At 59.9% G+C, this 23,906-nt stretch overlaps 2 protein-coding genes across 7 annotated transcripts in view; one reads left to right on the top strand and one right to left on the bottom strand.

The window, feature by feature from the left end:
• The window catches only part of DFFA (DNA fragmentation factor subunit alpha), a 401,378-nt gene that overhangs the window by 141,269 nt on the left and 236,203 nt on the right, over positions 1-23,906 (top strand). The window lies entirely within an intron of this gene.
• The window catches only part of PEX14 (peroxisomal biogenesis factor 14), a 154,258-nt gene that overhangs the window by 120,086 nt on the left and 10,266 nt on the right, over positions 1-23,906 (bottom strand). For 4 of the 5 annotated variants that reach the window (XR_009544420.1, XM_060170924.1, XM_060170925.1 and 1 more), the window contains exon 2: positions 5,666-5,713. The exons of the other annotated variant lie outside the window; for it this stretch is intronic. Coding sequence is in view for 3 of the 4 variants with exons in the window: in XM_060170924.1 (XP_060026907.1) it covers positions 5,666-5,713 (48 nt within the window). In the remaining variant the exon portion in view is untranslated. The remainder of the gene's footprint in view (positions 1-5,665; positions 5,714-23,906) is intronic. 5 annotated transcript variants of the gene reach the window in all.

The raw sequence follows: 23,906 nt of genomic DNA on the forward strand, positions 1-23,906 counted from the left end.
CCAAGTCTCTGATGGTCGGAGATACGCAAATGAAGACAACAGTGAGATGCCACTTCACCCTGTGAGAGTGTCACACGTCAGAAAAGGTCACAGCAGCAAATGCTGGAGAGGCTGTGGGGACAAAGGGACCCTCCTGCACTGCTGGTGGAAATGTCAGGGTCCAGCCCCTGTGGAGAGCAGTCTGGAGACTCTCAGAGGCTAGAAGTGGGCCTGCCCTGTGACCCTGCAATTCCTCTCCTGGGGACAGATCCTAAGGAACCCAACACACCCATCCAAAAAGATCTGTGTGCACCTGTGTTCACAGCAGCGCAATCTGTAACAGCCAAAACCTGGAAGCAACCCAGGTGTCCAACAGCAGATGAGTGGCTGAGCAAGTTGTGGTCTAGATACACAATGGAAAACTACTCAGCTGTAAAAAATGGTGACTTCACCTTCTTCACCTCGTCTTGTATGGAGCTTGAAGGAATCATGTGAAGTGAGATGAGTCAGAAATAGAAGGATGAGTATGGGATGATCTCACTCATGGACAGAAGTTGAAAACTGCTACCATGACATCAACCTGACCTCCCTGGGCAGACGGCCTCACCAATGTGTCCTGGAGCCCCACCTCCCCAGAGTCCTGCCCCACTAGGGTAAGACAGAGACAGGCTTGGTGGGGCTGGGCGGTAACGCAGTGGATTAAGCACACATGGCGTGAAGCGCAAGGACCAGTGTAAGGATCCCGGTTCCAGGCCCCAGCTCCCCACCTGCAGGGGAGTCGCTTCACAGGCGGTGAAGCAGGTCTGCAGGTGTCTGTCTTTCCTCCTCTCTGTCTTCCCCTCCCTCTCCATTTCTCTCTGTCCTATCCAACAACAATGACATCAATAACTACAACAATAAAACAACAAGGGCAACAAAAGGGAATAAATAAATATATTTTTTTAAAAACCTAAAAAAAGAAATAAACAAACAAACAGGCTTGGTGCATGGATCAACACCCCATGTCCAGCAGAGAAGCAATTACAGAAGCCAGAACTCCCTCCTTTTGCCCCCCATAAAGAATTTTGGGGGAGTCGGGTGATAGCACAGCAGGTTAAGCGCACATGGTGTAAAGCAAGGACCGGCATAAGGATCCCGGTTCGAGCCCCCGGCTCCCCACCTGCAGGGGAGTGAGTGGCTTCACAGGCGGTGAAGCAGGTCTGCAGGTGTCTTTCTCTCCCCCGTCTGCCCCTCCTCTCTCCATTTCTCTCTGTCCTATCCAACGACGACGAAATCAACAACAATAACTACAACAAAAAACAACAATGGCAACAAAAGGAAATAAAATAAAATAATTTAAAAAAAAAAAATTTTGGTCCATACTCAGAGAGATTAAGAAGAGGGAAGCTTCCAGTGGAGGGGATGGGAGATAGGGACACAGAACTCTGGTAGTGAGAACTGTGTGGAATTGTACCACTGTTACTCCACACAATCTTGTCAATCATTATTAAATCACTAGTAAAAGAAGGAGGAAAAGAAGGAGAAGCAGTTCTTGAAAAATAATGGGCAGGGGTCATGCAAAGAGACTCTCATGCCTGAGCCTCTAAAGTCTCAGGTTTAATCCCCTGCACCACCATAAGCCAGAGCTGAGCAGAGCCCTGATAAAAAGAAAACCGCTAAGCAGAACCTGGACTGGAGTTGGTGCACTGCAGCAAAGTGAAAGACTCTGTCTGGGGTGTGGGGGGGGGGGGCTCAGGTCCTGGAACATGGCGGCAGAGGAGGACCTGGTGGGGGTTGTACTGTTATGTGGAAAACTGGGCAACGTCACGCATGTTCAGACTACTGTATTTTACTGGTGACTGCAAAACATTAATCCCCCAATTAAAAAAGGAAAATGAAAAACAAATATAAATTAACCTGAATTTTACAAAAAGAAAGACAATCAGATCCTTTTTTCCCAGCAAAGAAACCAAACAGCAGTGCCGACAGCCCAAGGCTGAGCCTGTCAATCGCAGGGCCGCCTCTGTGGTGCCTCCCTTTCCTAAGGAAGGGAGACGATCCCAAAGTGATTCACAAAGAAGGCGATTTGCCCCCGGCTCCAGCAGCCCACACTTCCGGCCTCTTAGCACAAAGAACACGTAGCTGCCATTAAGAGTTTGAGGGCAGAGAAAATAAATCTTTTTTCTTTTTATTTATTTTCCCTTTTGTTGCCCTTGTTGTAGCCTCGTTGTGGTTATTATTGCCATTGTTGATGTTGTTTGTTGTTGGATAGGACAGAGAGAAATGGAGAGAGGAGGGGAAGACAGAGGGGGAGAGAAAGACAGACACCTGCAGACCTGCTTCACCGCCTGTGAAGCGACTCCCCTGCAGGTGGGGAGCCGGGGGCTCGAACTGGGATCCTCACGCTGGTCCTTGCTTGCACCACGTGCGCTACCGTCCAACTCCCGAGAAAATAAATCTTTAAAGAAAGCAAGAAAGTGGTCAGAGAGGTGGTACAGGGAGCAAGCAGGGGCTCTCAGGCAGGAAGTCCTGAACGCCACCAGCAAAGAATATGATGCCGGAATGATGTTCTGGGCGCCCCCACAAATAAATCTTTAAAAAATTATGTTCTGGTTCTCTCTCCTCCTGTCACTCACTAATAAATGACAGATATTTTAGAATGCAAAGAACTTCAGGGTTGGGAAACTGATGATGACAGCACACCAGGCCTGCCTGCTTGCCTGCTTACCTTTCCTTTCTTCCTTATTTTTCATTTATTTGATAGAACAGAGAGAAATTGAGGGGGAAAGGGAAGAGAGACACCTGCAGGCCTGCTTTGCCACTCATGAAGCTCCCCCCCTGCAGGTGGGGAGCAGGGGCTTGAACCCGGGCCCTAGCACCTGGTGGCACTTGTGTTCAAGCAGGTACGTCACTGCCTGGCCCCACACTGAACTTCACACCTGCAGCTCTGAGGACCCAGGTTCAATCTCTACTGTGTTCTGGTCTCTCTTTGATTAAAATAAATCTTTAAAAAATAGTAAATAGTTAAAAAGCAGTAACACCAACTACAAACACAAGCAGAACAGGGTGGCCCCCAACCAGACCTGGCTCCAGGTTCACGAAGCCCGTCCCTAAGAGCCTAAGCTATCACCACCACCCCACACAGCCCCTTCCTCGGCAACTCTCCGGTCAGTGATGGCCGCCCTCTCACGCTCAGACCCGGCAACTGAGGGCCGAGTTACACAGGACTGTGTCCTGCTTGCTAGAATGATGCGCTCTCTGCTGGCTGCTACATGTTTCTTGTGCCCAAGCGTCTTTTCCTCCCCTAGATAAAATATATGAGTTAACTCTCAAGAGTTACCTGAAAAGGCAGCTTAGTTTTACTTTTTTCTTTTTGTGTTTGCCTCCAGGGTTACCACTGGGGCTCGGTGCCTGCACTACAAATCCACTGCTCCTAGAGGCCGTTTTTCCTTTTGTTGCCCTTGTTGTTTATCATTGTTGTTGTTGTTGATGTCGTCGTCGTCGTCGTCGTTGGATAGGACAGAGAAAAATGGAGAGAGGAGGGGAAGACAGAGAGGGGGAGAGAAAGACAGACACCTGCAGACCTGCTTCACCGCCTATAAAGCGACTCCCCTGCAGGTGGGGAGCCGGGGGCTCGAACTGAGATCCTTACACCGGTCCTTGCGGTTTGCGCCACGTGAGCTTAACCCGCTGCGCTACCGCCCGGCCCCCAGTTTTGCTTTCCTATGGTCTCAGACCCAGGGGTGACGTGGGTGAAGGGCCGTGGCGCTGCCACCCCATCGCCCCTCCAGCACCTTGGGACTCGCACCCAGCCCGCAGCCAGCTCACAGCCATGGGTCCTGAACCCCAGGCCGGCCACGCGGGGCCTCAGCAGCCCCAGGAGGGCTCCTCTCCAGGCCGCTCCCCCCGCCGCCCCACTCCCAAGAGGCAGCAGGAGCTCACATGGGCCACACAACTCTGCTGGTGCGCTCATTTAATCAGGCTGCTGCTAACAGTGGCCAGAAGCAATAAGGGCATGACTGAGAGACTGTGGGAGTTTAATATAAAAATATTAATAAAAAAGAGGGGAAAGAAAAAGGGTCTACCTTTTAATAGGGCCCTAATTACCCAACTCATAGGATCAGCCCAAATGAGATGGGAGTTTATTTCGGGTTTTTTTAATTATTGTTTTTTATATATATATAAATTGCTGCTACGTGTTTTCTTTCCTCTGAGCAATTATGCAGCGAGTACGTAAAGAGGGGAAATATTAATTAAATATAAGGTAATTGTAGAGTTGGCCTGGAGAGAATGAGTCTGAACTCTGGACTGCCAGGGTTTGAAGACTGCTCAGGGCCTCCCAGAAAAGAAAGAAATAAAAACACACGCAACCAACAAGCAGATGCACGGCGCGGCAGGAAACGGGCGGCACACAGAGACGCCCGCAGAGCAGAGGGTCTGCAGGGCTCCAACACCCAGAAGTCGGAGAGGCCGCCAAGTGCCGGGGGCTCACTTACAAGGAGCCCCCAGGAGTCGGCAATCCTGCTCCGAATGGTGGGTGGGTGGCTGTGCTGGCAGGTGACTTCAGAAGGACGTCAGAGAGAACTGAGGAAATACAGACAGGAGAAGTGACCTCCACAGCCTGGGCTCTTCCCAGGCTCAGGACCAGGTGCGGCAGAGCGCAGGGTGGTGAGGCTACGCGTCAGTGCCCGGCGATGGTAGCAGCAGGTGGGAGACAAAGGCTGCGGAGGTGAAGAGCCAAAAGGGGCCGTGGCTAGGCCAGGGCTCCGGCTAGCAGCCGTGACCACGAGACCCCAGAGACTGAGGCGGCCCCTCTCCGGGGCCAAGCCGACTTCCCCGGCTCTCCCACCGTCGGGGCTGCAGAAGAGGGCCCGGCGGGGAGAGACGGGAGCGGGCCACATGGAGCTGAGCACGGCGGCCGTCACCCAGGCCTGCCGTGCAAAGGCGCCCACCCCGCCCCAGGAACCGGCCGCAGCAGCTAAGCGCCGGATGTCACCTCCTCCCACTGGTGCCGGGAGAGGGAAGAGAAATGGGAGACGCCAGAGGCCCCGCCGGGACACGGGCTCGGCACGACCACCCTGAGTCTGCAGTGCCTACTCCCCAGTCGAGGACGCACGGCAGGCCCTGGACACGGACCTGGACACGGACCGGAACGGAGGAGAAGGAGGAGGAGGAGGAGGAGAAGGAGAAGGAGGAGGAGGAGGAGAAGGAGGAGGAGAAGGAGGAGGAGGAGGAGGAGGAGCAGCAGCAGCAGCAGCAGCAGCAACAGCGGCCGGCAAGGTGCTCAGACCACCACGGCAAAGCCCCATGCTTGCTGGCCTCCTCCGACAGGCCGCACGCAAGCAGACGACGTCGGTGGTAGCAGCCGTGACTCCAGCTGCACCTGCCCACGGACACCCTGAGCAGCCACCAGCCGGCCAGGCCCGGCAGCCCGCCCCAACTTGGCCTCCGGGCCTGTCCACACCTCACGCTCTCACAGACCGGCCACAGACCGAGGGCCGTGTCCCCGCACGGGGCAGGGGCTCTGGTTCCAGGGAAGACCAGGCCCTGAGGGGAAAGGCTCGGGAAGCCCTCCACGCAAGGGCAGAGGTTACTGATGGGGCGGGTGTCCATGGCCTCTGCTGATGCAAAGCGTCGGCCGGCGGGGCTTCTTCAGCTCCACACCGAGCTCTGGCCATCAGAAGGGACTCACAATCTGGGTACTTACTAGAGGCTCTCGGGGCACCGGGCTTTCACTTCCTGGGGTTGAGCTTGGCTGCAAAGAAAAACAGAAACAAAAATGAGATCAGGGCGCCACCCAGTGGGCATCAGCAACCAGGACGAGCCCTCCTCAGGCAGCGCACACGACCCATTCCTACTCCCTCCTGCTTCCCCACAGTCACTGCAGAGTGCTCTGCGTGTCCTGCTGGCCCAGGAGAAGCCACAGTGCTCTGCGTGTCCTGCCGGCCTAGCAGAAGCCAGAGTGCTCTGTGTGTCCTGCGGGCCTAGGAGAAGCCAGAGTGCTCTGTGTGTCCTGCCGGCCTAGGAGAAGCCAGAGTGCTCTGCGTGTCCTGCCGGCCTAGCAGAAGCCAGAGTGCTCTGAGTGTCCTGCCGGCCTAGCAGAAGCCAGAGTGCACTGTGTGTCCTGCGGGCCTAGGAGAAGCCAGAGTGCTCTGCGTGTCCTGCGGACCCAGGAGAAGACAGAGTGCTCTGTGTGTCCTGCCGGCCCAGGAGAAGCCAGAGTGCTCTGTGTGTCCTGCCGGCCTAGGAGAAGCCAGAGTGCTCTGCGTGTCCTGCCGGACTAGGAGAAGCCAGAGTGCTCTGTGTGTCCTGCGGGCCTAGGAGAAGCCAGAGTGCTCTGCGTGTCCTGCCGGCCTAGGAGAAGCCAGAGTGCTCTGCGTGTCCTGCGGGCCTAGGAGAAGCCAGAGTGCTCTGCGTGTCCTGCGGGCCCAGGAGAAGCCAGAGTGCTCTGCGTGTCCTGCGGGCCCAGGAGAAGCCAGAGTGCTCTGCGTGTCCTGCCGGCCCAGGAGAAGCCAGAGTGCTCTGCGTGTCCCACCTAGGAGAAGCCAGAGTGCTCTGCGTGTCCTGCCGGCCCAGGAGAAGCCAGAGTGCTCTGCGTGTCCTGCCGGCCCAGGAGAAGCCAGAGTGCTCTGCGTGTCCTGCGGGCCTAGGAGAAGCCAGAGTGCTCTGCGTGTCCTGCGGGCCCAGGAGAAGCCAGAGTGCTCTGTGTGTCCTGCCGGCCCAGGAGAAGCCAGAGTGCTCTGCGTGTCCCACCTAGGAGAAGCCAGAGTGCTCTGCGTGTCCTGCGGGCCTAGGAGAAGCCAGAGTGCTCTGCGTGTCCTGCCGGCCCAGGAGAAGCCAGAGTGCTCTGCGTGTCCCACCTAGGAGAAGCCAGAGTGCTCTGCGTGTCCTGCCGGCCCAGGAGAAGCCAGAGTGCTCTGCGTGTCCTGCGGGCCTAGGAGAAGCCAGAGTTCTCTGCGTGTCCTGCGGGCCTAGGAGAAGCCAGAGTGCTCTGCGTGTCCTGCCGGCCCAGGAGAAGCCAGAGTGCTCTGCGTGTCCTGCGGGCCTAGGAGAAGCCAGAGTGCTCTGCGTGTCCTGCGGGCCCAGGAGAAGCCAGAGTGCTCTGTGTGTCCTGCCGGCCTAGGAGAAGCCAGAGTGCTCTGCGTGTCCTGCCGGCCTAGCAGAAGCCAGAGTGCTCTGAGTGTCCTGCCGGCCTAGCAGAAGCCAGAGTGCTCTGTGTGTCCTGCGGGCCTAGGAGAAGCCAGAGTGCTCTGCGTGTCCTGCGGACCCAGGAGAAGCCAGAATGCTCTGCGTGTCCTGCCGGCCCAGGAGAAGCCAGAGTGCTCTGCGTGTCCTGCCTAGGAGAAGCCAGAGTGCTCTGCGTGTCCTGCCGGCCTAGGAGAAGCCAGAGTGCTCTGCGTGTCCCACCTAGAAGAAGCCAGAGTGCTCTGCGTGTCCTGCCGGCCTAGGAGAAGCCAGAGTGCTCTGCGTGTCCTGCCGGCCCAGGAGAAGCCAGAGTGCTCTGCGTGTCCTGCCGGCCCAGGAGAAGCCAGAGTGCTCTGCGTGTCCTGCCGGCCTAGGAGAAGCCAGAGTGCTCTGCGTGTCCTGCGGGCCTAGGAGAAGCCAGAGTGCTCTGCGTGTCCTGCGGGCCTAGGAGAAGCCAGAGTGCTCTGTGTGTCCTGCCGGCCTAGCAGAAGCCAGAGTGCTCTGCGTGTCCTGCCTAGGAGAAGCCAGAGTGCTCTGCGTGTCCTGCCGGCCCAGGAGAAGCCAGAGTGCTCTGCGTGTCCTGCCGGCCTAGGAGAAGCCAGAGTGCTCTGCGTGTCCTGCTGGCCTAGCAGAAGCCAGAGTGCTCTGTGTGTCCTGCCGGCCTAGGAGAAGCCAGAGTGCTCTGCGTGTCCTGCCTAGGAGAAGCCAGAGTGCTCTGTGTGTCCTGCCAGCCCAGGAGAAGCCAGAGTGCTCTGTGTGTCCTGCCGGCCTAGGAGAAGCCAGAGTGCTCTGCGCGTCCTGCGGGCCTAGGAGAAGCCAGAGTGCTCTGCGTGTCCTGTGGGCCTAGGAGAAACCAGAGTGCTCTGTGTGTCCTGCCAGCCCAGGAGAAGCCAGAGTGCTCTGCGTGTCCTGCCGGCCTAGGAGAAGACAGAATGCTCTGCGTGTCCTGTGGGCCTAGGAGAAGCCAGAGTGCTCTGCGTGTCCTGCCGGCCTAGGAGAAGCCAGAGTGCTCTGCGTGTCCTGCCGGCCTAGGAGAAGCCAGAGTGCTCTGCGTGTCCTGCCGGCCCAGGAGAAGCCAGAGTGCTCTGCGTGTCCTGCCTAGGAGAAGCCAGAGTGCTCTGTGTGTCCTGCCGGCCTAGGAGAAGCCAGAGTGCTCTGCGTGTTCTGCCAGCCCAGGAGAAGCCAGAGTGCTCTGCGTGTCCTGCCGGCCTAGGAGAATCCAGAGTGCTCTGCGTGTCCTGCCGGCCCAGGAGAAGCCAGAGTGCTCTGCGTGTCCTGCCGGCCTAGGAGAAGCCAGAGTGCTCTGCGTGTCCTGCCGGCCTAGGAGAAGCCAGAGTGCTCTGTGTGTCCTGCCTAGGAGAAGCCAGAGTGCTCTGCATGTCCAGCCTAGGAGAAGCCAGAGTGCTCTGCGTGTTCTGCCAGCCCAGGAGAAGCCAGAGTGCTCTGCGTGTCCTGCGGGCCTAGGAGAATCCAGAGTGCTCTGCGTGTGCTGCCGCCCAGGAGAAGCCAGAGTGCTCTGCGTGTCCTGCCGGCCTAGGAGAAGCCAGAGTGCTCTGCGTGTCCTGCCGGCCTAGGAGAAGCCAGAGTGCTCTGCGTGTCCTGCCTAGGAGAAGCCAGAGTGCTCTGCATGTCCAGCCTAGGAGAAGCCAGAGTGCTCTGCGTGTCCTGCCGGCCTAGGAGAAGCCAGAGTGCTCTGTGTGTCCTGCCGGCCTAGGAGAAGCCAGAGTGCTCTGCGCGTCCTGCCTAGGAGAAGCCAGAGTGCTCTGCGTGTCCGGCCTAGGAGAAACCAGAGTGCTCTGCGTGTCCTGCCGGCCTAGAAGCCAGAGTGCTCTGCGTGTCCGGCCTAGGAGAAGCCAGAGTGCTCTGTGTGTCCTGCCGGCCTAGGAGAAGCCAGAGTGCTCTGCGTGTCCTGCCGGCCCAGGAGAAGCCAGAGTGCTCTGTGTGTCCTGCCGGCCTAGGAGAAGCCAGAGTGCTCTGCGTGTCCTGCCTAGGAGAAGCCAGAGTGCTCTGCGTGTCCTGCCGGCCTAGGAGAAGCCAGAGTTCTCTGCGTGTCCTGCGGGCCTATGAGAAGCCAGAGTGCTCTCCGTGTCCTGCGGGCCTATGAGAAGCCAGAGTGCTCTGCGTGTCCTGCCGGCCCAGGAGAAGCCAGAGTGCTCTGCGTGTCCTGCCGGCCTAGGAGAAGCCAGAGTGCTCTGTGTGTCCTGTGGGCCTAGGAGAAGCCAGAGTGCTCTGCGTGTCCTGCCTAGGAGAAGCCAGAGTGCTCTGCGAGTCCTGCCGGTCCAGGAGAAGCCAGAGTGCTCTGCGTGTCCTGCCGGCCTAGGAGAAGCCAGAGTGCTCTGCGTGTCCTGCCTAGGAGAAGCCAGAGTGCTCTGCGTGTCCTGCCTAGGAGAAGCCAGAGTGCTCTGCGAGTCCTGCCGGTCCAGGAGAAGCCAGAGTGCTCTGCGTGTCCTGCCGGCCCAGGAGAAGCCAGAGTGCTGTGTGTGTCCTGCCGGCCTAGGAGAAGCCAGAGTGCTCTGCGTGTCCTGCCTAGGAGAAGCCAGAGTGCTCTGCGTGTCCGGCCTAGGAGAAGCCAGAGTTCTCTGCGTGTCCTGCGGGCCTATGAGAAGCCAGAGTGCTCTGCGTGTCCTGCGGGCCTATGAGAAGCCAGAGTGCTCTGCGTGTCCTGCCGGCCCAGGAGAAGCCAGAGTGCTCTGCGTGTCCTGCCGGCCTAGGAGAAGCCAGAGTGCTCTGTGTGTCCTGTGGGCCCAGGAGAAGCCAGAGTGCTCTGCGTGTCCTGCCTAGGAGAAGCCAGAGTGCTCTGCGAGTCCTGCCGGTCCAGGAGAAGCCAGAGTGCTCTGCGTGTCCTGCCGGCCTAGGAGAAGCCAGAGTGCTCTGCGTGTCCTGCCTAGGAGAAGCCAGAGTGCTCTGCGTGTCCTGCCTAGGAGAAGCCAGAGTGCTCTGCGAGTCCTGCCGGTCCAGGAGAAGCCAGAGTGCTCTGCGTGTCCTGCCGGCCCAGGAGAAGCCAGAGTGCTCTGTGTGTCCTGCCGGCCTAGGAGAAGCCAGAGTGCTCTGCGTGTCCTGCCTAGGAGAAGCCAGAGTGCTCTGCGTGTCCGGCCTAGGAGAAGCCAGAGTTCTCTGCGTGTCCTGCGGGCCTATGAGAAGCCAGAGTGCTCTGCGTGTCCTGCGGGCCTATGAGAAGCCAGAGTGCTCTGCGTGTCCTGCCGGCCCAGGAGAAGCCAGAGTGCTCTGCGTGTCCTGCCTAGGAGAAGCCAGAGTGCTCTGTGTGTCCTGCCGGCCCAGGAGAAGCCAGAGTGCTCTGCGTGTCCTGCCTAGGAGAAGCCAGAGTGCTCTGCGTGTCCGGCCTAGGAGAAGCCAGAGTTCTCTGCGTGTCCTGCGGGCCTATGAGAAGCCAGAGTGCTCTGCGTGTCCTGCCTAGGAGAAGCCAGAGTGCTCTGCGTGTCCTGCCGGCCTAGGAGAAGCCAGAGTGCTCTGCGTGTCCTGCCTAGGAGAAGCCAGAGTGCTCTGCGTGTCCGGCCTAGGAGAAGCCAGAGTTCTCTGCGTGTCCTGCGGGCCTATGAGAAGCCAGAGTGCTCTGCGTGTCCTGCCGGCCTAGGAGAAGCCAGAGTGCTCTGTGTGTCCTGCCGGCCCAGGAGAAGCCAGAGTGCTCTGCGTGTCCTGCCTAGGAGAAGCCAGAGTGCTCTGCGTGTCCTGCCGGCCTAGGAGAAGCCAGAGTTCTCTGCGTGTCCTGCGGGCCTATGAGAAGCCAGAGTGCTCTGCGTGTCCTGCCTAGGAGAAGCCAGAGTGCTCTGCGTGTCCTGCCGGCCTAGGAGAAGCCAGAGTGCTCTGCGTGTCCTGCCTAGGAGAAGCCAGAGTGCTCTGCGTGTCCAGCCTAGGAGAAGCCAGAGTTCTCTGCGTGTCCTGCGGGCCTATGAGAAGCCAGAGTGCTCTGCGTGTCCTGCGGGCCTATGAGAAGCCAGAGTGCTCTGCGTGTCCTGCCGGCCCAGGAGAAGCCAGAGTGCTCTGTGTGTCCTGTGGGCCTAGGAGAAGCCAGAGTGCTCTGCGTGTCCTGCCTAGGAGAAGCCAGAGTGCTCTGCGTGTCCTGCCGGCCCAGGAGAAGCCAGAGTGCTCTGCGTGTCCTGCCGGCCTAGGAGAAGCCAGAGTGCTCTGCGTGTCCTGCTGGCCTAGCAGAAGCCAGAGTGCTCTGTGTGTCCTGCCGGCCTAGGAGAAGCCAGAGTGCTCTGCGTGTCCTGCCTAGGAGAAGCCAGAGTGCTCTGTGTGTCCTGCCAGCCCAGGAGAAGCCAGAGTGCTCTGTGTGTCCTGCCGGCCTAGGAGAAGCCAGAGTGCTCTGCGCGTCCTGCGGGCCTAGGAGAAGCCAGAGTGCTCTGCGTGTCCTGTGGGCCTAGGAGAAACCAGAGTGCTCTGTGTGTCCTGCCAGCCCAGGAGAAGCCAGAGTGCTCTGCGTGTCCTGCCGGCCTAGGAGAAGACAGAGTGCTCTGCGTGTCCTGCGGGCCTAGGAGAAGCCAGAGTGCTCTGCGTGTCCTGCCGGCCTAGGAGAAGCCAGAGTGCTCTGCGTGTCCTGCCGGCCTAGGAGAAGCCAGAGTGCTCTGCGTGTCCTGCCGGCCCAGGAGAAGCCAGAGTGCTCTGCGTGTCCTGCCTAGGAGAAGCCAGAGTGCTCTGTGTGTCCTGCCGGCCTAGGAGAAGCCAGAGTGCTCTGCGTGTTCTGCCAGCCCAGGAGAAGCCAGAGTGCTCTGCGTGTCCTGCCGGCCTAGGAGAATCCAGAGTGCTCTGCGTGTCCTGCCGGCCCAGGAGAAGCCAGAGTGCTCTGCGTGTCCTGCCGGCCTAGGAGAAGCCAGAGTGCTCTGCGTGTCCTGCCGGCCTAGGAGAAGCCAGAGTGCTCTGTGTGTCCTGCCTAGGAGAAGCCAGAGTGCTCTGCATGTCCAGCCTAGGAGAAGCCAGAGTGCTCTGCGTGTTCTGCCAGCCCAGGAGAAGCCAGAGTGCTCTGCGTGTCCTGCGGGCCTAGGAGAATCCAGAGTGCTCTGCGTGTGCTGCCGCCCAGGAGAAGCCAGAGTGCTCTGCGTGTCCTGCCGGCCTAGGAGAAGCCAGAGTGCTCTGCGTGTCCTGCCGGCCTAGGAGAAGCCAGAGTGCTCTGCGTGTCCTGCCTAGGAGAAGCCAGAGTGCTCTGCATGTCCAGCCTAGGAGAAGCCAGAGTGCTCTGCGTGTCCTGCCGGCCTAGGAGAAGCCAGAGTGCTCTGTGTGTCCTGCCGGCCTAGGAGAAGCCAGAGTGCTCTGCGCGTCCTGCCTAGGAGAAGCCAGAGTGCTCTGCGTGTCCGGCCTAGGAGAAGCCAGAGTGCTCTGCGTGTCCTGCCGGCCTAGAAGCCAGAGTGCTCTGCGTGTCCGGCCTAGGAGAAGCCAGAGTGCTCTGTGTGTCCTGCCGGCCTAGGAGAAGCCAGAGTGCTCTGCGTGTCCTGCCGGCCCAGGAGAAGCCAGAGTGCTCTGTGTGTCCTGCCGGCCTAGGAGAAGCCAGAGTGCTCTGCGTGTCCTGCCTAGGAGAAGCCAGAGTGCTCTGCGTGTCCTGCCGGCCTAGGAGAAGCCAGAGTTCTCTGCGTGTCCTGCGGGCCTATGAGAAGCCAGAGTGCTCTCCGTGTCCTGCGGGCCTATGAGAAGCCAGAGTGCTCTGCGTGTCCTGCCGGCCCAGGAGAAGCCAGAGTGCTCTGCGTGTCCTGCCGGCCTAGGAGAAGCCAGAGTGCTCTGTGTGTCCTGTGGGCCTAGGAGAAGCCAGAGTGCTCTGCGTGTCCTGCCTAGGAGAAGCCAGAGTGCTCTGCGAGTCCTGCCGGTCCAGGAGAAGCCAGAGTGCTCTGCGTGTCCTGCCGGCCTAGGAGAAGCCAGAGTGCTCTGCGTGTCCTGCCTAGGAGAAGCCAGAGTGCTCTGCGTGTCCTGCCTAGGAGAAGCCAGAGTGCTCTGCGAGTCCTGCCGGTCCAGGAGAAGCCAGAGTGCTCTGCGTGTCCTGCCGGCCCAGGAGAAGCCAGAGTGCTCTGTGTGTCCTGCCGGCCTAGGAGAAGCCAGAGTGCTCTGCGTGTCCTGCCTAGGAGAAGCCAGAGTGCTCTGCGTGTCCGGCCTAGGAGAAGCCAGAGTTCTCTGCGTGTCCTGCGGGCCTATGAGAAGCCAGAGTGCTCTGCGTGTCCTGCGGGCCTATGAGAAGCCAGAGTGCTCTGCGTGTCCTGCCGGCCCAGGAGAAGCCAGAGTGCTCTGCGTGTCCTGCCGGCCTAGGAGAAGCCAGAGTGCTCTGTGTGTCCTGTGGGCCCAGGAGAAGCCAGAGTGCTCTGCGTGTCCTGCCTAGGAGAAGCCAGAGTGCTCTGCGAGTCCTGCCGGTCCAGGAGAAGCCAGAGTGCTCTGCGTGTCCTGCCGGCCTAGGAGAAGCCAGAGTGCTCTGCGTGTCCTGCCTAGGAGAAGCCAGAGTGCTCTGTGTGTCCTGCCGGCCCAGGAGAAGCCAGAGTGCTCTGCGTGTCCTGCCTAGGAGAAGCCAGAGTGCTCTGCGTGTCCGGCCTAGGAGAAGCCAGAGTTCTCTGCGTGTCCTGCGGGCCTATGAGAAGCCAGAGTGCTCTGCGTGTCCTGCCTAGGAGAAGCCAGAGTGCTCTGCGTGTCCTGCCGGCCTAGGAGAAGCCAGAGTGCTCTGCGTGTCCTGCCTAGGAGAAGCCAGAGTGCTCTGCGTGTCCGGCCTAGGAGAAGCCAGAGTTCTCTGCGTGTCCTGCGGGCCTATGAGAAGCCAGAGTGCTCTGCGTGTCCTGCCGGCCTAGGAGAAGCCAGAGTGCTCTGTGTGTCCTGCCGGCCCAGGAGAAGCCAGAGTGCTCTGCGTGTCCTGCCTAGGAGAAGCCAGAGTGCTCTGCGTGTCCTGCCGGCCTAGGAGAAGCCAGAGTTCTCTGCGTGTCCTGTGGGCCTATGAGAAGCCAGAGTGCTCTGCGTGTCCTGCCTAGGAGAAGCCAGAGTGCTCTGCGTGTCCTGCCGGCCTAGGAGAAGCCAGAGTGCTCTGCGTGTCCTGCCTAGGAGAAGCCAGAGTGCTCTGCGTGTCCTGCCGGCCTAGGAGAAGCCAGAGTTCTCTGCGTGTCCTGCGGGCCTATGAGAAGCCAGAGTGCTCTGCGTGTCCTGCGGGCCTATGAGAAGCCAGAGTGCTCTGCGTGTCCTGCCGGCCCAGGAGAAGCCAGAGTGCTCTGCGTGTTCTGCCGGCCTAGGAGAAGCCAGAGTGCTCTGTGTGTCCTGTGGGCCTAGGAGAAGCCAGAGTGCTCTGCGTGTCCTGCCTAGGAGAAGCCAGAGTGCTCTGCGAGTCCTGCCGGTCCAGGAGAAGCCAGAGTGCTCTGCGTGTCCTGCCGGCCTAGGAGAAGCCAGAGTGCTCTGCGTGTCCTGCCTAGGAGAAGCCAGAGTGCTCTGCGTGTCCTGCCTAGGAGAAGCCAGAGTGCTCTGCGAGTCCTGCCGGTCCAGGAGAAGCCAGAGTGCTCTGCGTGTCCTGCCGGCCCAGGAGAAGCCAGAGTGCTCTGTGTGTCCTGCCGGCCTAGGAGAAGCCAGAGTGCTCTGCGTGTCCTGCCTAGGAGAAGCCAGAGTGCTCTGCGTGTCCGGCCTAGGAGAAGCCAGAGTTCTCTGCGTGTCCTGCGGGCCTATGAGAAGCCAGAGTGCTCTGCGTGTCCTGCGGGCCTATGAGAAGCCAGAGTGCTCTGCGTGTCCTGCCGGCCTAGGAGAAGCCAGAGTGCTCTGCGTGTCCTGCCGGCCTAGGAGAAGCCAGAGTGCTCTGTGTGTCCTGTGGGCCTAGGAGAAGCCAGAGTGCTCTGCGTGTCCTGCCTAGGAGAAGCCAGAGTGCTCTGCGAGTCCTGCCGGTCCAGGAGAAGCCAGAGTGCTCTGTGTGTCCTGCCGGCCCAGGAGAAGCCAGAGTGCTCTGCGTGTTCTGCCAGCCCAGGAGAAACCAGAGTGCTCTGCGTGTCCTGCGGGCCTAGGAGAAGCCAGAGTGCTCTGCTTGTCCTGCCGGCCCAGGAGAAGCCAGAGTGCTCTGCGTGTCCTGCCGGCCTAGGAGAAGCCAGAGTGCTCTGCGTGTCCTGCCGGCCTAGGAGAAGCCAGAGTGCTCTGTGTGTCCTGCCGGCCTAGGAGAAGCCAGAGTGCTCTGCGTGTCCTGCGGGCCTAGGAGAAGCCAGAGTGCTCTGCATGTCCTGCCTAGGAGAAGCCAGAGTGCTCTGCGTGTCCTGCCGGCCTAGGAGAAGCCAGAGTGCTCTGTGTGTCCTGCCGGCCTAGGAGAAGCCAGAGTGCTCTGCGCGTCCTGCCTAGGAGAAGCCAGAGTGCTCTGCGTGTCCGGCCTAGGAGAAGCCAGAGTGCTCTGCGTGTCCTGCCGGCCTAGGAGAAGCCAGAGTGCTCTGCGTGTCCTGCCGGCCCAGGAGAAGCCAGAGTGCTCTGTGTGTCCTGCCGGCCTAGGAGAAGCCAGAGTGCTCTGCGTGTCCTGCCGGCCTAGGAGAAGCCAGAGTGCTCTGCGTGTCCGGCCTAGGAGAAGCCAGAGTGCTCTGTGTGTCCTGCCGGCCTAGGAGAAGCCAGAGTGCTCTGCGTGTCCTGCCTAGGAGAAGCCAGAGTGCTCTGCATGTCCGGCCTAGGAGAAGTCAGAGTGCTCTGCGTGTCCTGCCGGCCCAGGAGAAGCCAGAGTGCTCTGTTTGTCCTGCCGGCCTAGGAGAAGCCAGAGTGCTCTGCGTGTCCTGCCGGCCTAGGAGAAGCCAGAGTGCTCTGCGTGTCCTGCCGGCCCAGGAGAAGCCAGAGTGCTCTGTGTGTCCTGCCGGCCTAGGAGAAGCCAGAGTGCTCTGCGTGTCCTGCCTAGGAGAAGCCAGAGTGCTCTGCGTGTCCGGCCCAGGAGAAGCCAGAGTTCTCTGCGTGTCCTGCGGGCCTATGAGAAGCCAGAGTGCTCTGCGTGTCCTGCGGGCCTATGAGAAGCCAGAGTGCTCTGCGTGTCCTGCCGGCCCAGGAGAAGCCAGAGTGCTCTGCGTGTCCTGCCGGCCTAGGAGAAGCCAGAGTGCTCTGCGTGTCCTGCCGGCCTAGGAGAAGCCAGAGTGCTCTGCGTGTCCTGCCAGCCTAGGAGAAGCCAGAGTGCTCTGCGTGTCCTGCCAGCCTAGGAGAAGCCAGAGTGCTCTGCGTGTCCTGCCTAGGAGAAGCCAGAGTGCTCTGTGTGTCCTGCCGGCCTCGGAGAAGCCAGAGTGCTCTGCGTGTCCTGCGGGCCTAGGAGAAGCCAGAGTGCTCTGCGTGTCCTGCCGGCCTAGGAGAAGCCAGAGTGCTCTGCGTGTCCTGCCTAGGAGAAGCCAGAGTGCTCTGTGTGTCCTGCCGGCCTAGGAGAAGCCAGAGTGCTCTGTGTGTCCTGCTGGCCTAGGAGAAGCCAGAGTGCTCTGCGTGTCCTGCCGGCCTAGGAGAAGCCAGAGTGCTCTGTGTGTCCTGCGGGCCTAGGAGAAGCCAGAGAGCTCTGCATGTCCGGCCTAGCAGAAACCAGAGTGCTCTGTGTGTCCTGCTGGCCTAGGAGAAGCCAGAGTGCTCTGTGTCCTGCCGGCCTCGGAGAAGCCAGAGTGCTCTGCGTGTCCGGCCTAGCAGAAGCCAGAGTGCTCTGTGTGTCCTGCCGGCCTAGGAGAAGCCAGAGTGCTCTGCGTGTCCGGCCTAGCAGAAGCCAGAGTGCTCTGTGTGTCCTGCTGGCCTAGGAGAAGCAGTCACAGTGGGCCTGCCAGAGAGAAGGACCGAGTCTAGTCACTCCCGGGGCTCAACAAGGCAGCTGGGTTTGGCTCGGGGACCCCAGCGAAGCTCAAAGGCAAGGCTTTCCTGTGGCCATCCATCTACCCCCCTCCCACTGCCCAGGCAGCATATGAGAAACGATGTGGCCACAAGGGGGCCCCAGTGGCTCACACCTGGGATTCCCTCCCTCCGGGCACCACCCCGCTGGACCCTGTCACAGGGGCGCAGACTCAACAGCAAAGCAGCCAGGATGCTGTCTGGCAACAAGCTAGAGACAGGCACAAGGCAGTGTGGCCCCAGCCGTCTGCCCAGGAACCCCTCGCCCGCACAACGGCCCTCAGTCCCTGGCTGACCTGGCCAGAAGTCAGAGAGAGAGACAGGAACAGACAGGCATAGGTAAAGCGGACAAATCGCCAAGAGAAGAAAGCAGGCAGTTTGAGGGTTGTGATTAGTTTACTGTCACTGATGTTCAAGTCAATTTCCAATTATGTACAGATAACATCCAGACAAGTGCAGCCCATCTGTGGGTCTCAGGAGCCAGCCTCCACACTGCTTCCGGCCGGTTCAGACGGCAGTGCCAGGCTTCCTAGCAAAGGGGCAGGTGCACAGTCTGCCCCAAGAGTCCCCAAGGACTTCACATCGGCTTGCCACCATGCCACTGGGCAGGGCAGGGCATGCAGGGCAGGGCTGGGAAGGGTAGGGCAGGGCACGGCAGGGCTGGGCAGGGCACGGCAGGGCTGGGCAGGGCAGGGCAGGGCTGGGCAGAGCAGGGCAGGACAGGGCTAGACAGAGCAGGGCTGGGCAGAATAGGGCTAGGCAGGACTAGGCAGGGCACAGTTGGGCAGGGCAGGACAGGGCTAGGCAGGGCTAAGCAGGACAGGGCTGGGCAGAGCAGGGCTAGGCAGAGCAGGGCTGGGCAGAGCAGGGCTGGGCAGAGCAGGGCTGGGCACGGCTGGTCCCGTTAGGCAGGGCAGTTCTGGGCTAGGCAGGGCACAGTTGGGCAGCTCAGGGCAGGGCTAGGCAGGGCTAGGCAGGACAGGGCTGGTCAGAGTACGGCTGGGCAGAGCAGGGCTGGGCAGAGCAGGGCTGGGCATGGCTGTTCCCGTTAGGCAGGGCAGGTCTGGGCTAGGCAGGGCACAGTTGGGCAGCTCAGGGCAGGGCTAGGCAGGGCTGGGCAGAGCACGGCTGGGCAGAGCACGGCTGGGCAGAGCAGGGCTGCGCACGGCTGGTCCCGTTAGGCAGGGCAGGTCTGGGCTAGGCAGGGCACAGTTGGGCAGCTCATGGCAGGGCTAGGCAGGGCTACGCAGGACAGGGCTGGGCAGAGTAGGGCTGGGCAGAGCAGGGCTGGGCAGGGCAGGGCTGGGCAGAGCAGGGCTGGGCATGGCTGGTCCCGTTAGGCAGGGCAGGTTTGGTCTGGCAGGGCACAGTTGGGCAGCTCAGGGCAGGGCTAGGCAGGGCTAGGCAGGACAGGGCTGGGCAGAGCAGGGCTGGGCAGAGCAGGGCTGGGCATGGCTGGTCCCGTTGGGCTGGGCATGTAGGGCAGCTCAGGGCAGGGCTAGGCAGGACAAGGCTGGGCAGAGCAGGGCTAGGCAGAGCAGGGCTGGGCAGAACAGGGCTGGGCACAGCTGGTCCCATTGGGCAGAGCATGTAGGGCAGCTCAGGGCAGGGCTGGGCAGAGCAGGGCTGGGCACAGCTGGTCCCGTTGGGCAGGGCACATAGGGCAGCTCAGGGCAGGGCTGGGCAGAGCAGGGCTGGGCACGGCTGGTCCCGTTGGGCAGGGCACGTAGGGCAGCTCAGGGCAGGGCTGGGCAGAGCAGGGCTGGGCACGGCTGGTCCCGTTAGGCAGGGCACATAGGGCAGCTCAGGGCAGGGCTGGGCAGAGCAGGGCTGGGCACGGCTGGTCCCGTTGGGCAGGGCACGTAGGGCAGCTCAGGGCAGGGCTTGGCAGGGCTGCCATTGTACAGGTGGTGCTTTCTGTAAGATGTAATTCCATCTGGAGACCACCAGCTGGTTGAGCGCTCACATAACAGTGCACAAGGACCCAGGTTCAAAACCCTGATCCCCACCTACAGGGGGAAGAAAGCTTCACGAGTAGTGAAGCAGGGCTGCAAGTGTCTCTCTGTCTCTGTCCGCTTCCCCTCTCAATTCCTCTCTGTCTCCATCCAATAATAAATAATAATGTTTTCAGCAACAGATTCATTTATGCATCTTACAAGAAACAGGCCGCAGCAGCATGTGGTGTGGGCGGGACCCAGAGCCTCACGTGTTAAGAGCTCCACCAGCTACGCCGCCCCCCGGGCCACCCAGATGGCCAATTCCAGGCTCAGTCATTCTTCTGAGAGTCCACGTGCGTGCCGGGGCTGCTCTGGTGGTGCAGGGAGGCCCCACGGGAACTTTGGGATCGCAGGCAAGGTCTGCACTCTAACACCTGCAACAACCTGCCCTGCTAGTCAGCTCTAAATGTGGGCACCTCTTCAGCGGTCTCCATTTAATTCCCAGCACCAGTGCACGTTGCCTGCCTGGGTCAGGAGGCGATCGCAGGTGCAGCACATCAACATCGAGAACACAAGGTCCGTGGGGCTGCAGTCGCTGGCGTCTCCTTCTGCGTCTCTCCCAGTGAATGGAAGATGCAGAGGAACAACTGCCAAAGGAATCAGGTAATGGCCGGCACAGGTGATGGGCCTCCAAGGATCTGGACACTTGTGTTTCAAGCAATGACGGCACTCTGCTAAGGCCACTGTCTACCCAGCAGCAGCCTCACGGCTACCCTACACGGTAACGGGACGGCCAGCCCCAGAGTAACGGGACGGCCAGCCCCATGGAGTAACGGGACGGCCAGCCCCACAGAGTAACGGGACGGCCAGCCCCAGAGTAACGGGACGGCCAGCCCCAGAGTAACGGGACGGCCAGCCCCACAGAGTAACGGGACGGCCAGCCCCAGAGTAACGGGACGGCCAGCCCCAGAGTAACGGGACGGCCAGCCCCAGAGTAACGGGACAGCCAGCCCCAGAGTAACGGCACGGCCAGCCTATGCCATAACACAGGCACTAAACTGGAAGAAGCCAGCTAACACAAACAGCATATGTTATGCCCAGAAGTTCGAGTACCGATCTCACACAAAGAAGACCAGAGTCACATGCAATAGCAAGAGCCTTTATTAGCAAGCTTGAGCTTGGGCCTCCGACACCCTTCCACGCAAGGGGAGAGTCTGCGACCTAGATCACTGCTTGTCCCACCTTTTTATAGTTATCACAGGGTGGGCACAGCTGGAAACATCCACACGGGATATGGGGGAAGGGAGGTAGTGCTGCAGGTGAACTGAACTCTCAAGCATCAAGTCCCAAGTCTGACCACCATACTGCATGTGCTAGAGTGGCAGCTGCCAACCGCTACCCTCCCCTCCCTCCCTCCCTCCCATGCTGTAGTGTCTCTCCCTCCCTCCCTCTCCCCCTTTCTCTCTCTCTCCCTCTCCCTCCCCTTCTCCCTCCTCTCACTCTACATCCTCTTCCTCTCCTTCCTCTCTCTCTCTCCTCTCTCCCCCTCCCTCCCTCCCTCCCATGCTGTAGTGTCTCTCCCTCCCTCCCTCTCCCCCTTTCTCTCTCTCTCCCTCTCCCTCCCCTTCTCCCTCCTCTCCCTCTCCCTCCCTCCCTCTCTGTCTGAAATGCCAAGAATGAAAAGACCTGCCCAGGAACAGTGCAGTTGCACACCAGGTCCTCAGTGCCACAAAATAACAGGAATGTTTTGAAGGAACCAAGGCATGGACACTAGAGACCCCTCAAGCTAGAAAGACGCAGGCCAAGCAGCACTGGGGCGTGGGGCAGCGGAGCCTCTCTCCACCAGGGCAGCGGAATGGCCGCACCACCCGCAAAGCCCCGGGCAAGTCACGGCATGGCCGCACTGGCTGTCGAGCAGACTGGCATGGCCATGTGTCTATCCTCACACGAGATCAGCTGCCCTTGCCACCAGCCCGCCATGCCAGTGGACTCTCTCAGACAGGAGGAGACAGAGACCAGAGCGCGGGGCCAGCCCTATCTGCAGGGACACGGCCAGCAGATGAGCGATCCAGGTGGGTTGCCTGGCTGGTCCTACCCAGGAATGCTTGCGGCAGCTGCGGTTGAGAGCCACGCCTATGCACCGCTAGCTCTAAATAATCCACATGGGGGCCCGGCAACATGCGTGACACCGTGCTCAAGGACCCAGGTTCAAAGCCCCGGTCCCCACCTGCAGGGCTGCTTCTCTCTCTCCCTCCCTACCTCTCCTCTTCCTCTTGATTTCTGTCTCCATCCACACAAATCAAAGCTAATTGCCGTGGCTCCCAGAGTCATGCATGGCTTGTGTGTGGGAGTGACCCGTGACTTGTCTCTGGCAAGAATGTGACAAAGGTGACGATCACCTGTAACTCCGTGTGCATGCAGCTTCACAGAGACACGGTCCCCTCTAACTCCGTGTGGACGCTCCTTCACAGAGACACGGTCCCCTGTAACTCCGTGTGCAGGCTCCTTCACAGAGACACGGTCCCCTGTAACTCCGTGTGCAGGTTCCTTCACAGAGACACAGTGCCCTGTAACTCCATGTGCACGCTCCTTCACAGAGACACGGTCCCCTGTAACTCCGTGTGCAGGCTCCTTCACAGAGACACGGTCCCCTGTAACTCCGTGTGCAGGCTCCTTCACAGAGACACAGTCCCCTGTAACTCCGTGTGCAGGCTCCTTCACAGAGACACAGTCCCCTGTAACTCCGTGTGCAGGCTCTTTCACAGAGACACGGTCCCCTGTAACTCCGTGTGCAGGCTCCTTCACGGAGACACGGCGCCCTGTAACTCCGTGTGCACGCTCCTTCACGGAGACACGGTCCCCTGTAACTCCGTGTGCAGGCTCCTTCATGGAGACACGGTCCCCTGTAACTCCGTGTGCAGGCTCCTTCACAGAGACACAGTCCCCTGTAACTCCGTGTGCAGGCTCTTTCACAGAGACACGGTCCCCTGTAACTCCGTGTGCAGGCTCCTTCACGGAGACACGGTCCCCTGTAACTCCGTGTGCACGCTCCTTCACCAAGACATGGTCCCTGGCTCGGAAAGCAAATCCACGGCCTCACTGGGCAGGTGCAGGAGACAGAAAATGGCCAGGTGGCTGTGAGCCAGCAGCAAGCCGAGATCTCCAAGGTCCAGATGAGACCGCGGCGCCAGGACACAGCTGCACCTCAGCCAGGTGAGACAGAGCACAAGTGTGTGTCCTGACTCCACCCCACAGAAATCACAAGGCTGTGGGGACTGGGGTAGCACCAGATAGCTAAATATGCAAATGGCCACCTGCCAGTGATCATCACATTATGGTGTGTTCATTTGCTGGACTGTTACCCACCAACAAAAAGTCATGAACCACTGACAGACAGACACAGCACACATGAGCTTCAGACACATCTGAACACAAGAAGCAAGACACAAATGACACGTATGAATTCTTCCCTGTGAAGCCCCAAGAAAGACAAATACAGAGCAGTTTAGGGGTGGGTCTGGCACACCTGGTCAGGTGCACACCAGCCGGTACATGGGGACCTGGGTTCAAGCCCTCGGTCCCCAGTTGCAAAGGAAGCTTCCCAAGGGATAAGGCATGTCAATGGGCGTCTCACTGTCTCTCTCCTTCCATATCTTCCTCTTCCCTCTAAATTTTTCTCTGTCCTATCAAATAAAATAGAGTGTAAAAAATAAATTATCAAAAAGCAAGCAGTTTCCGCTCCCAGATGCCCGGGTGGGGTGACTGCAAGCAGAACATAGCTCACAGGACATCTGCTCAGACCACCTTGGTGGCAGGTACACGGAGGGGAGCGTCTGAACGTGGCTCACAGGACATCTGCTCAGACCGCCTTGGTGGCAGGTACACGATGGGAGCCTCTGAACGTGGCTCACAGGACATCTGCTCAGACCGCCTTGGTGGCAGGTACACGATGGGAGCCTCTTAACGTGGCTCACAGGACGTCTGCTCAGACCGCCTTGGTGGCAGGTACACGATGGGAGCGACTGAACGTGGCTCACAGGACGTCTGCTCAGACCGCCTTGGTGGCAGGTACACAGATGGGAGCGTCTGAACGTGGCTCACAGGACGTCTGCTCAGACCGCCTTGGTGGCAGGTACACGATGGGAGCGTCTGAACGTGGCTCACAGGACGTCTGCTCAGACCGCCTTGGTGGCAGGTACACGGATGGGAGCGTCTGAACGTGGCTCACAGGACGTCTGCTCAGACCGCCTTGGTGGCAGGTACACGATGGGAGCGTCTGAACGTGGCTCACATGACGTCTGCTCAGACCGCCTTGGTGGCAGGTACACGATGGGAGCGTCTGAACGTGGCTCACAGGACGTCTGCTCAGACCGCCTTGGTGGCAGGTACAAGATGGGAGCGTCTGAACGTGGCTCACAGGACGTCTGCTCAGACCGCCTTGGTGGCAGGTACACGATGGGAGCGTCTGAACGTGGCTCACAGGACGTCTGCTCAGACCGCCTTGGTGGCAGGTACAAGATGGGAGCGTCTGAACGTGGCTCACAGGACGTCTGCTCAGACCGCCTTGGTGGCAGGTACATGGAGGGGAGCGTCTGAACGTGGCTCACAGGACGTCTGCTCAGACCGCCTTGGTGGCAGGCATGCGGAGGGGAGCGTCTGAACGGAGCTCACTGAACTGACCACAACTCAACTGCTGGAATTTCACAGCCACGCTTCTGGGCTGCAAGGCCACTGCCACTCAGCGAGGGGCTCTTAAACCTGAAGTTCTGAAAATATTAGCTAATAATAACAATGATGACAACTGCCAAGAAAGCAACCAGTTACTTATTAAGAAGGCAGATGTTCAGGGCAGGTGGCGCACACGCTGCCACGTACGAGGTGCCCCGGCTCCCCATCTCAGCGGGGGCACTCACGAGTGGTGAAGCAGGTCTGCGGGTGTCTCTCTTTCTTTCCCCACCCTCTCACTATCTCTCTGTCCTACCCAATAAAGTAGGGGAGGGAAGAAATGGCCACAGGGAGCAGTGGACTGACTCAGAGCCAGCACCAAGCCCCAGCAGT

The sequence above is a fragment of the Erinaceus europaeus genome, chromosome 13 (assembly GCF_950295315.1).
Source record: "Erinaceus europaeus chromosome 13, mEriEur2.1, whole genome shotgun sequence".
Lineage (NCBI taxonomy): Eukaryota > Metazoa > Chordata > Mammalia > Eulipotyphla > Erinaceidae > Erinaceus > Erinaceus europaeus.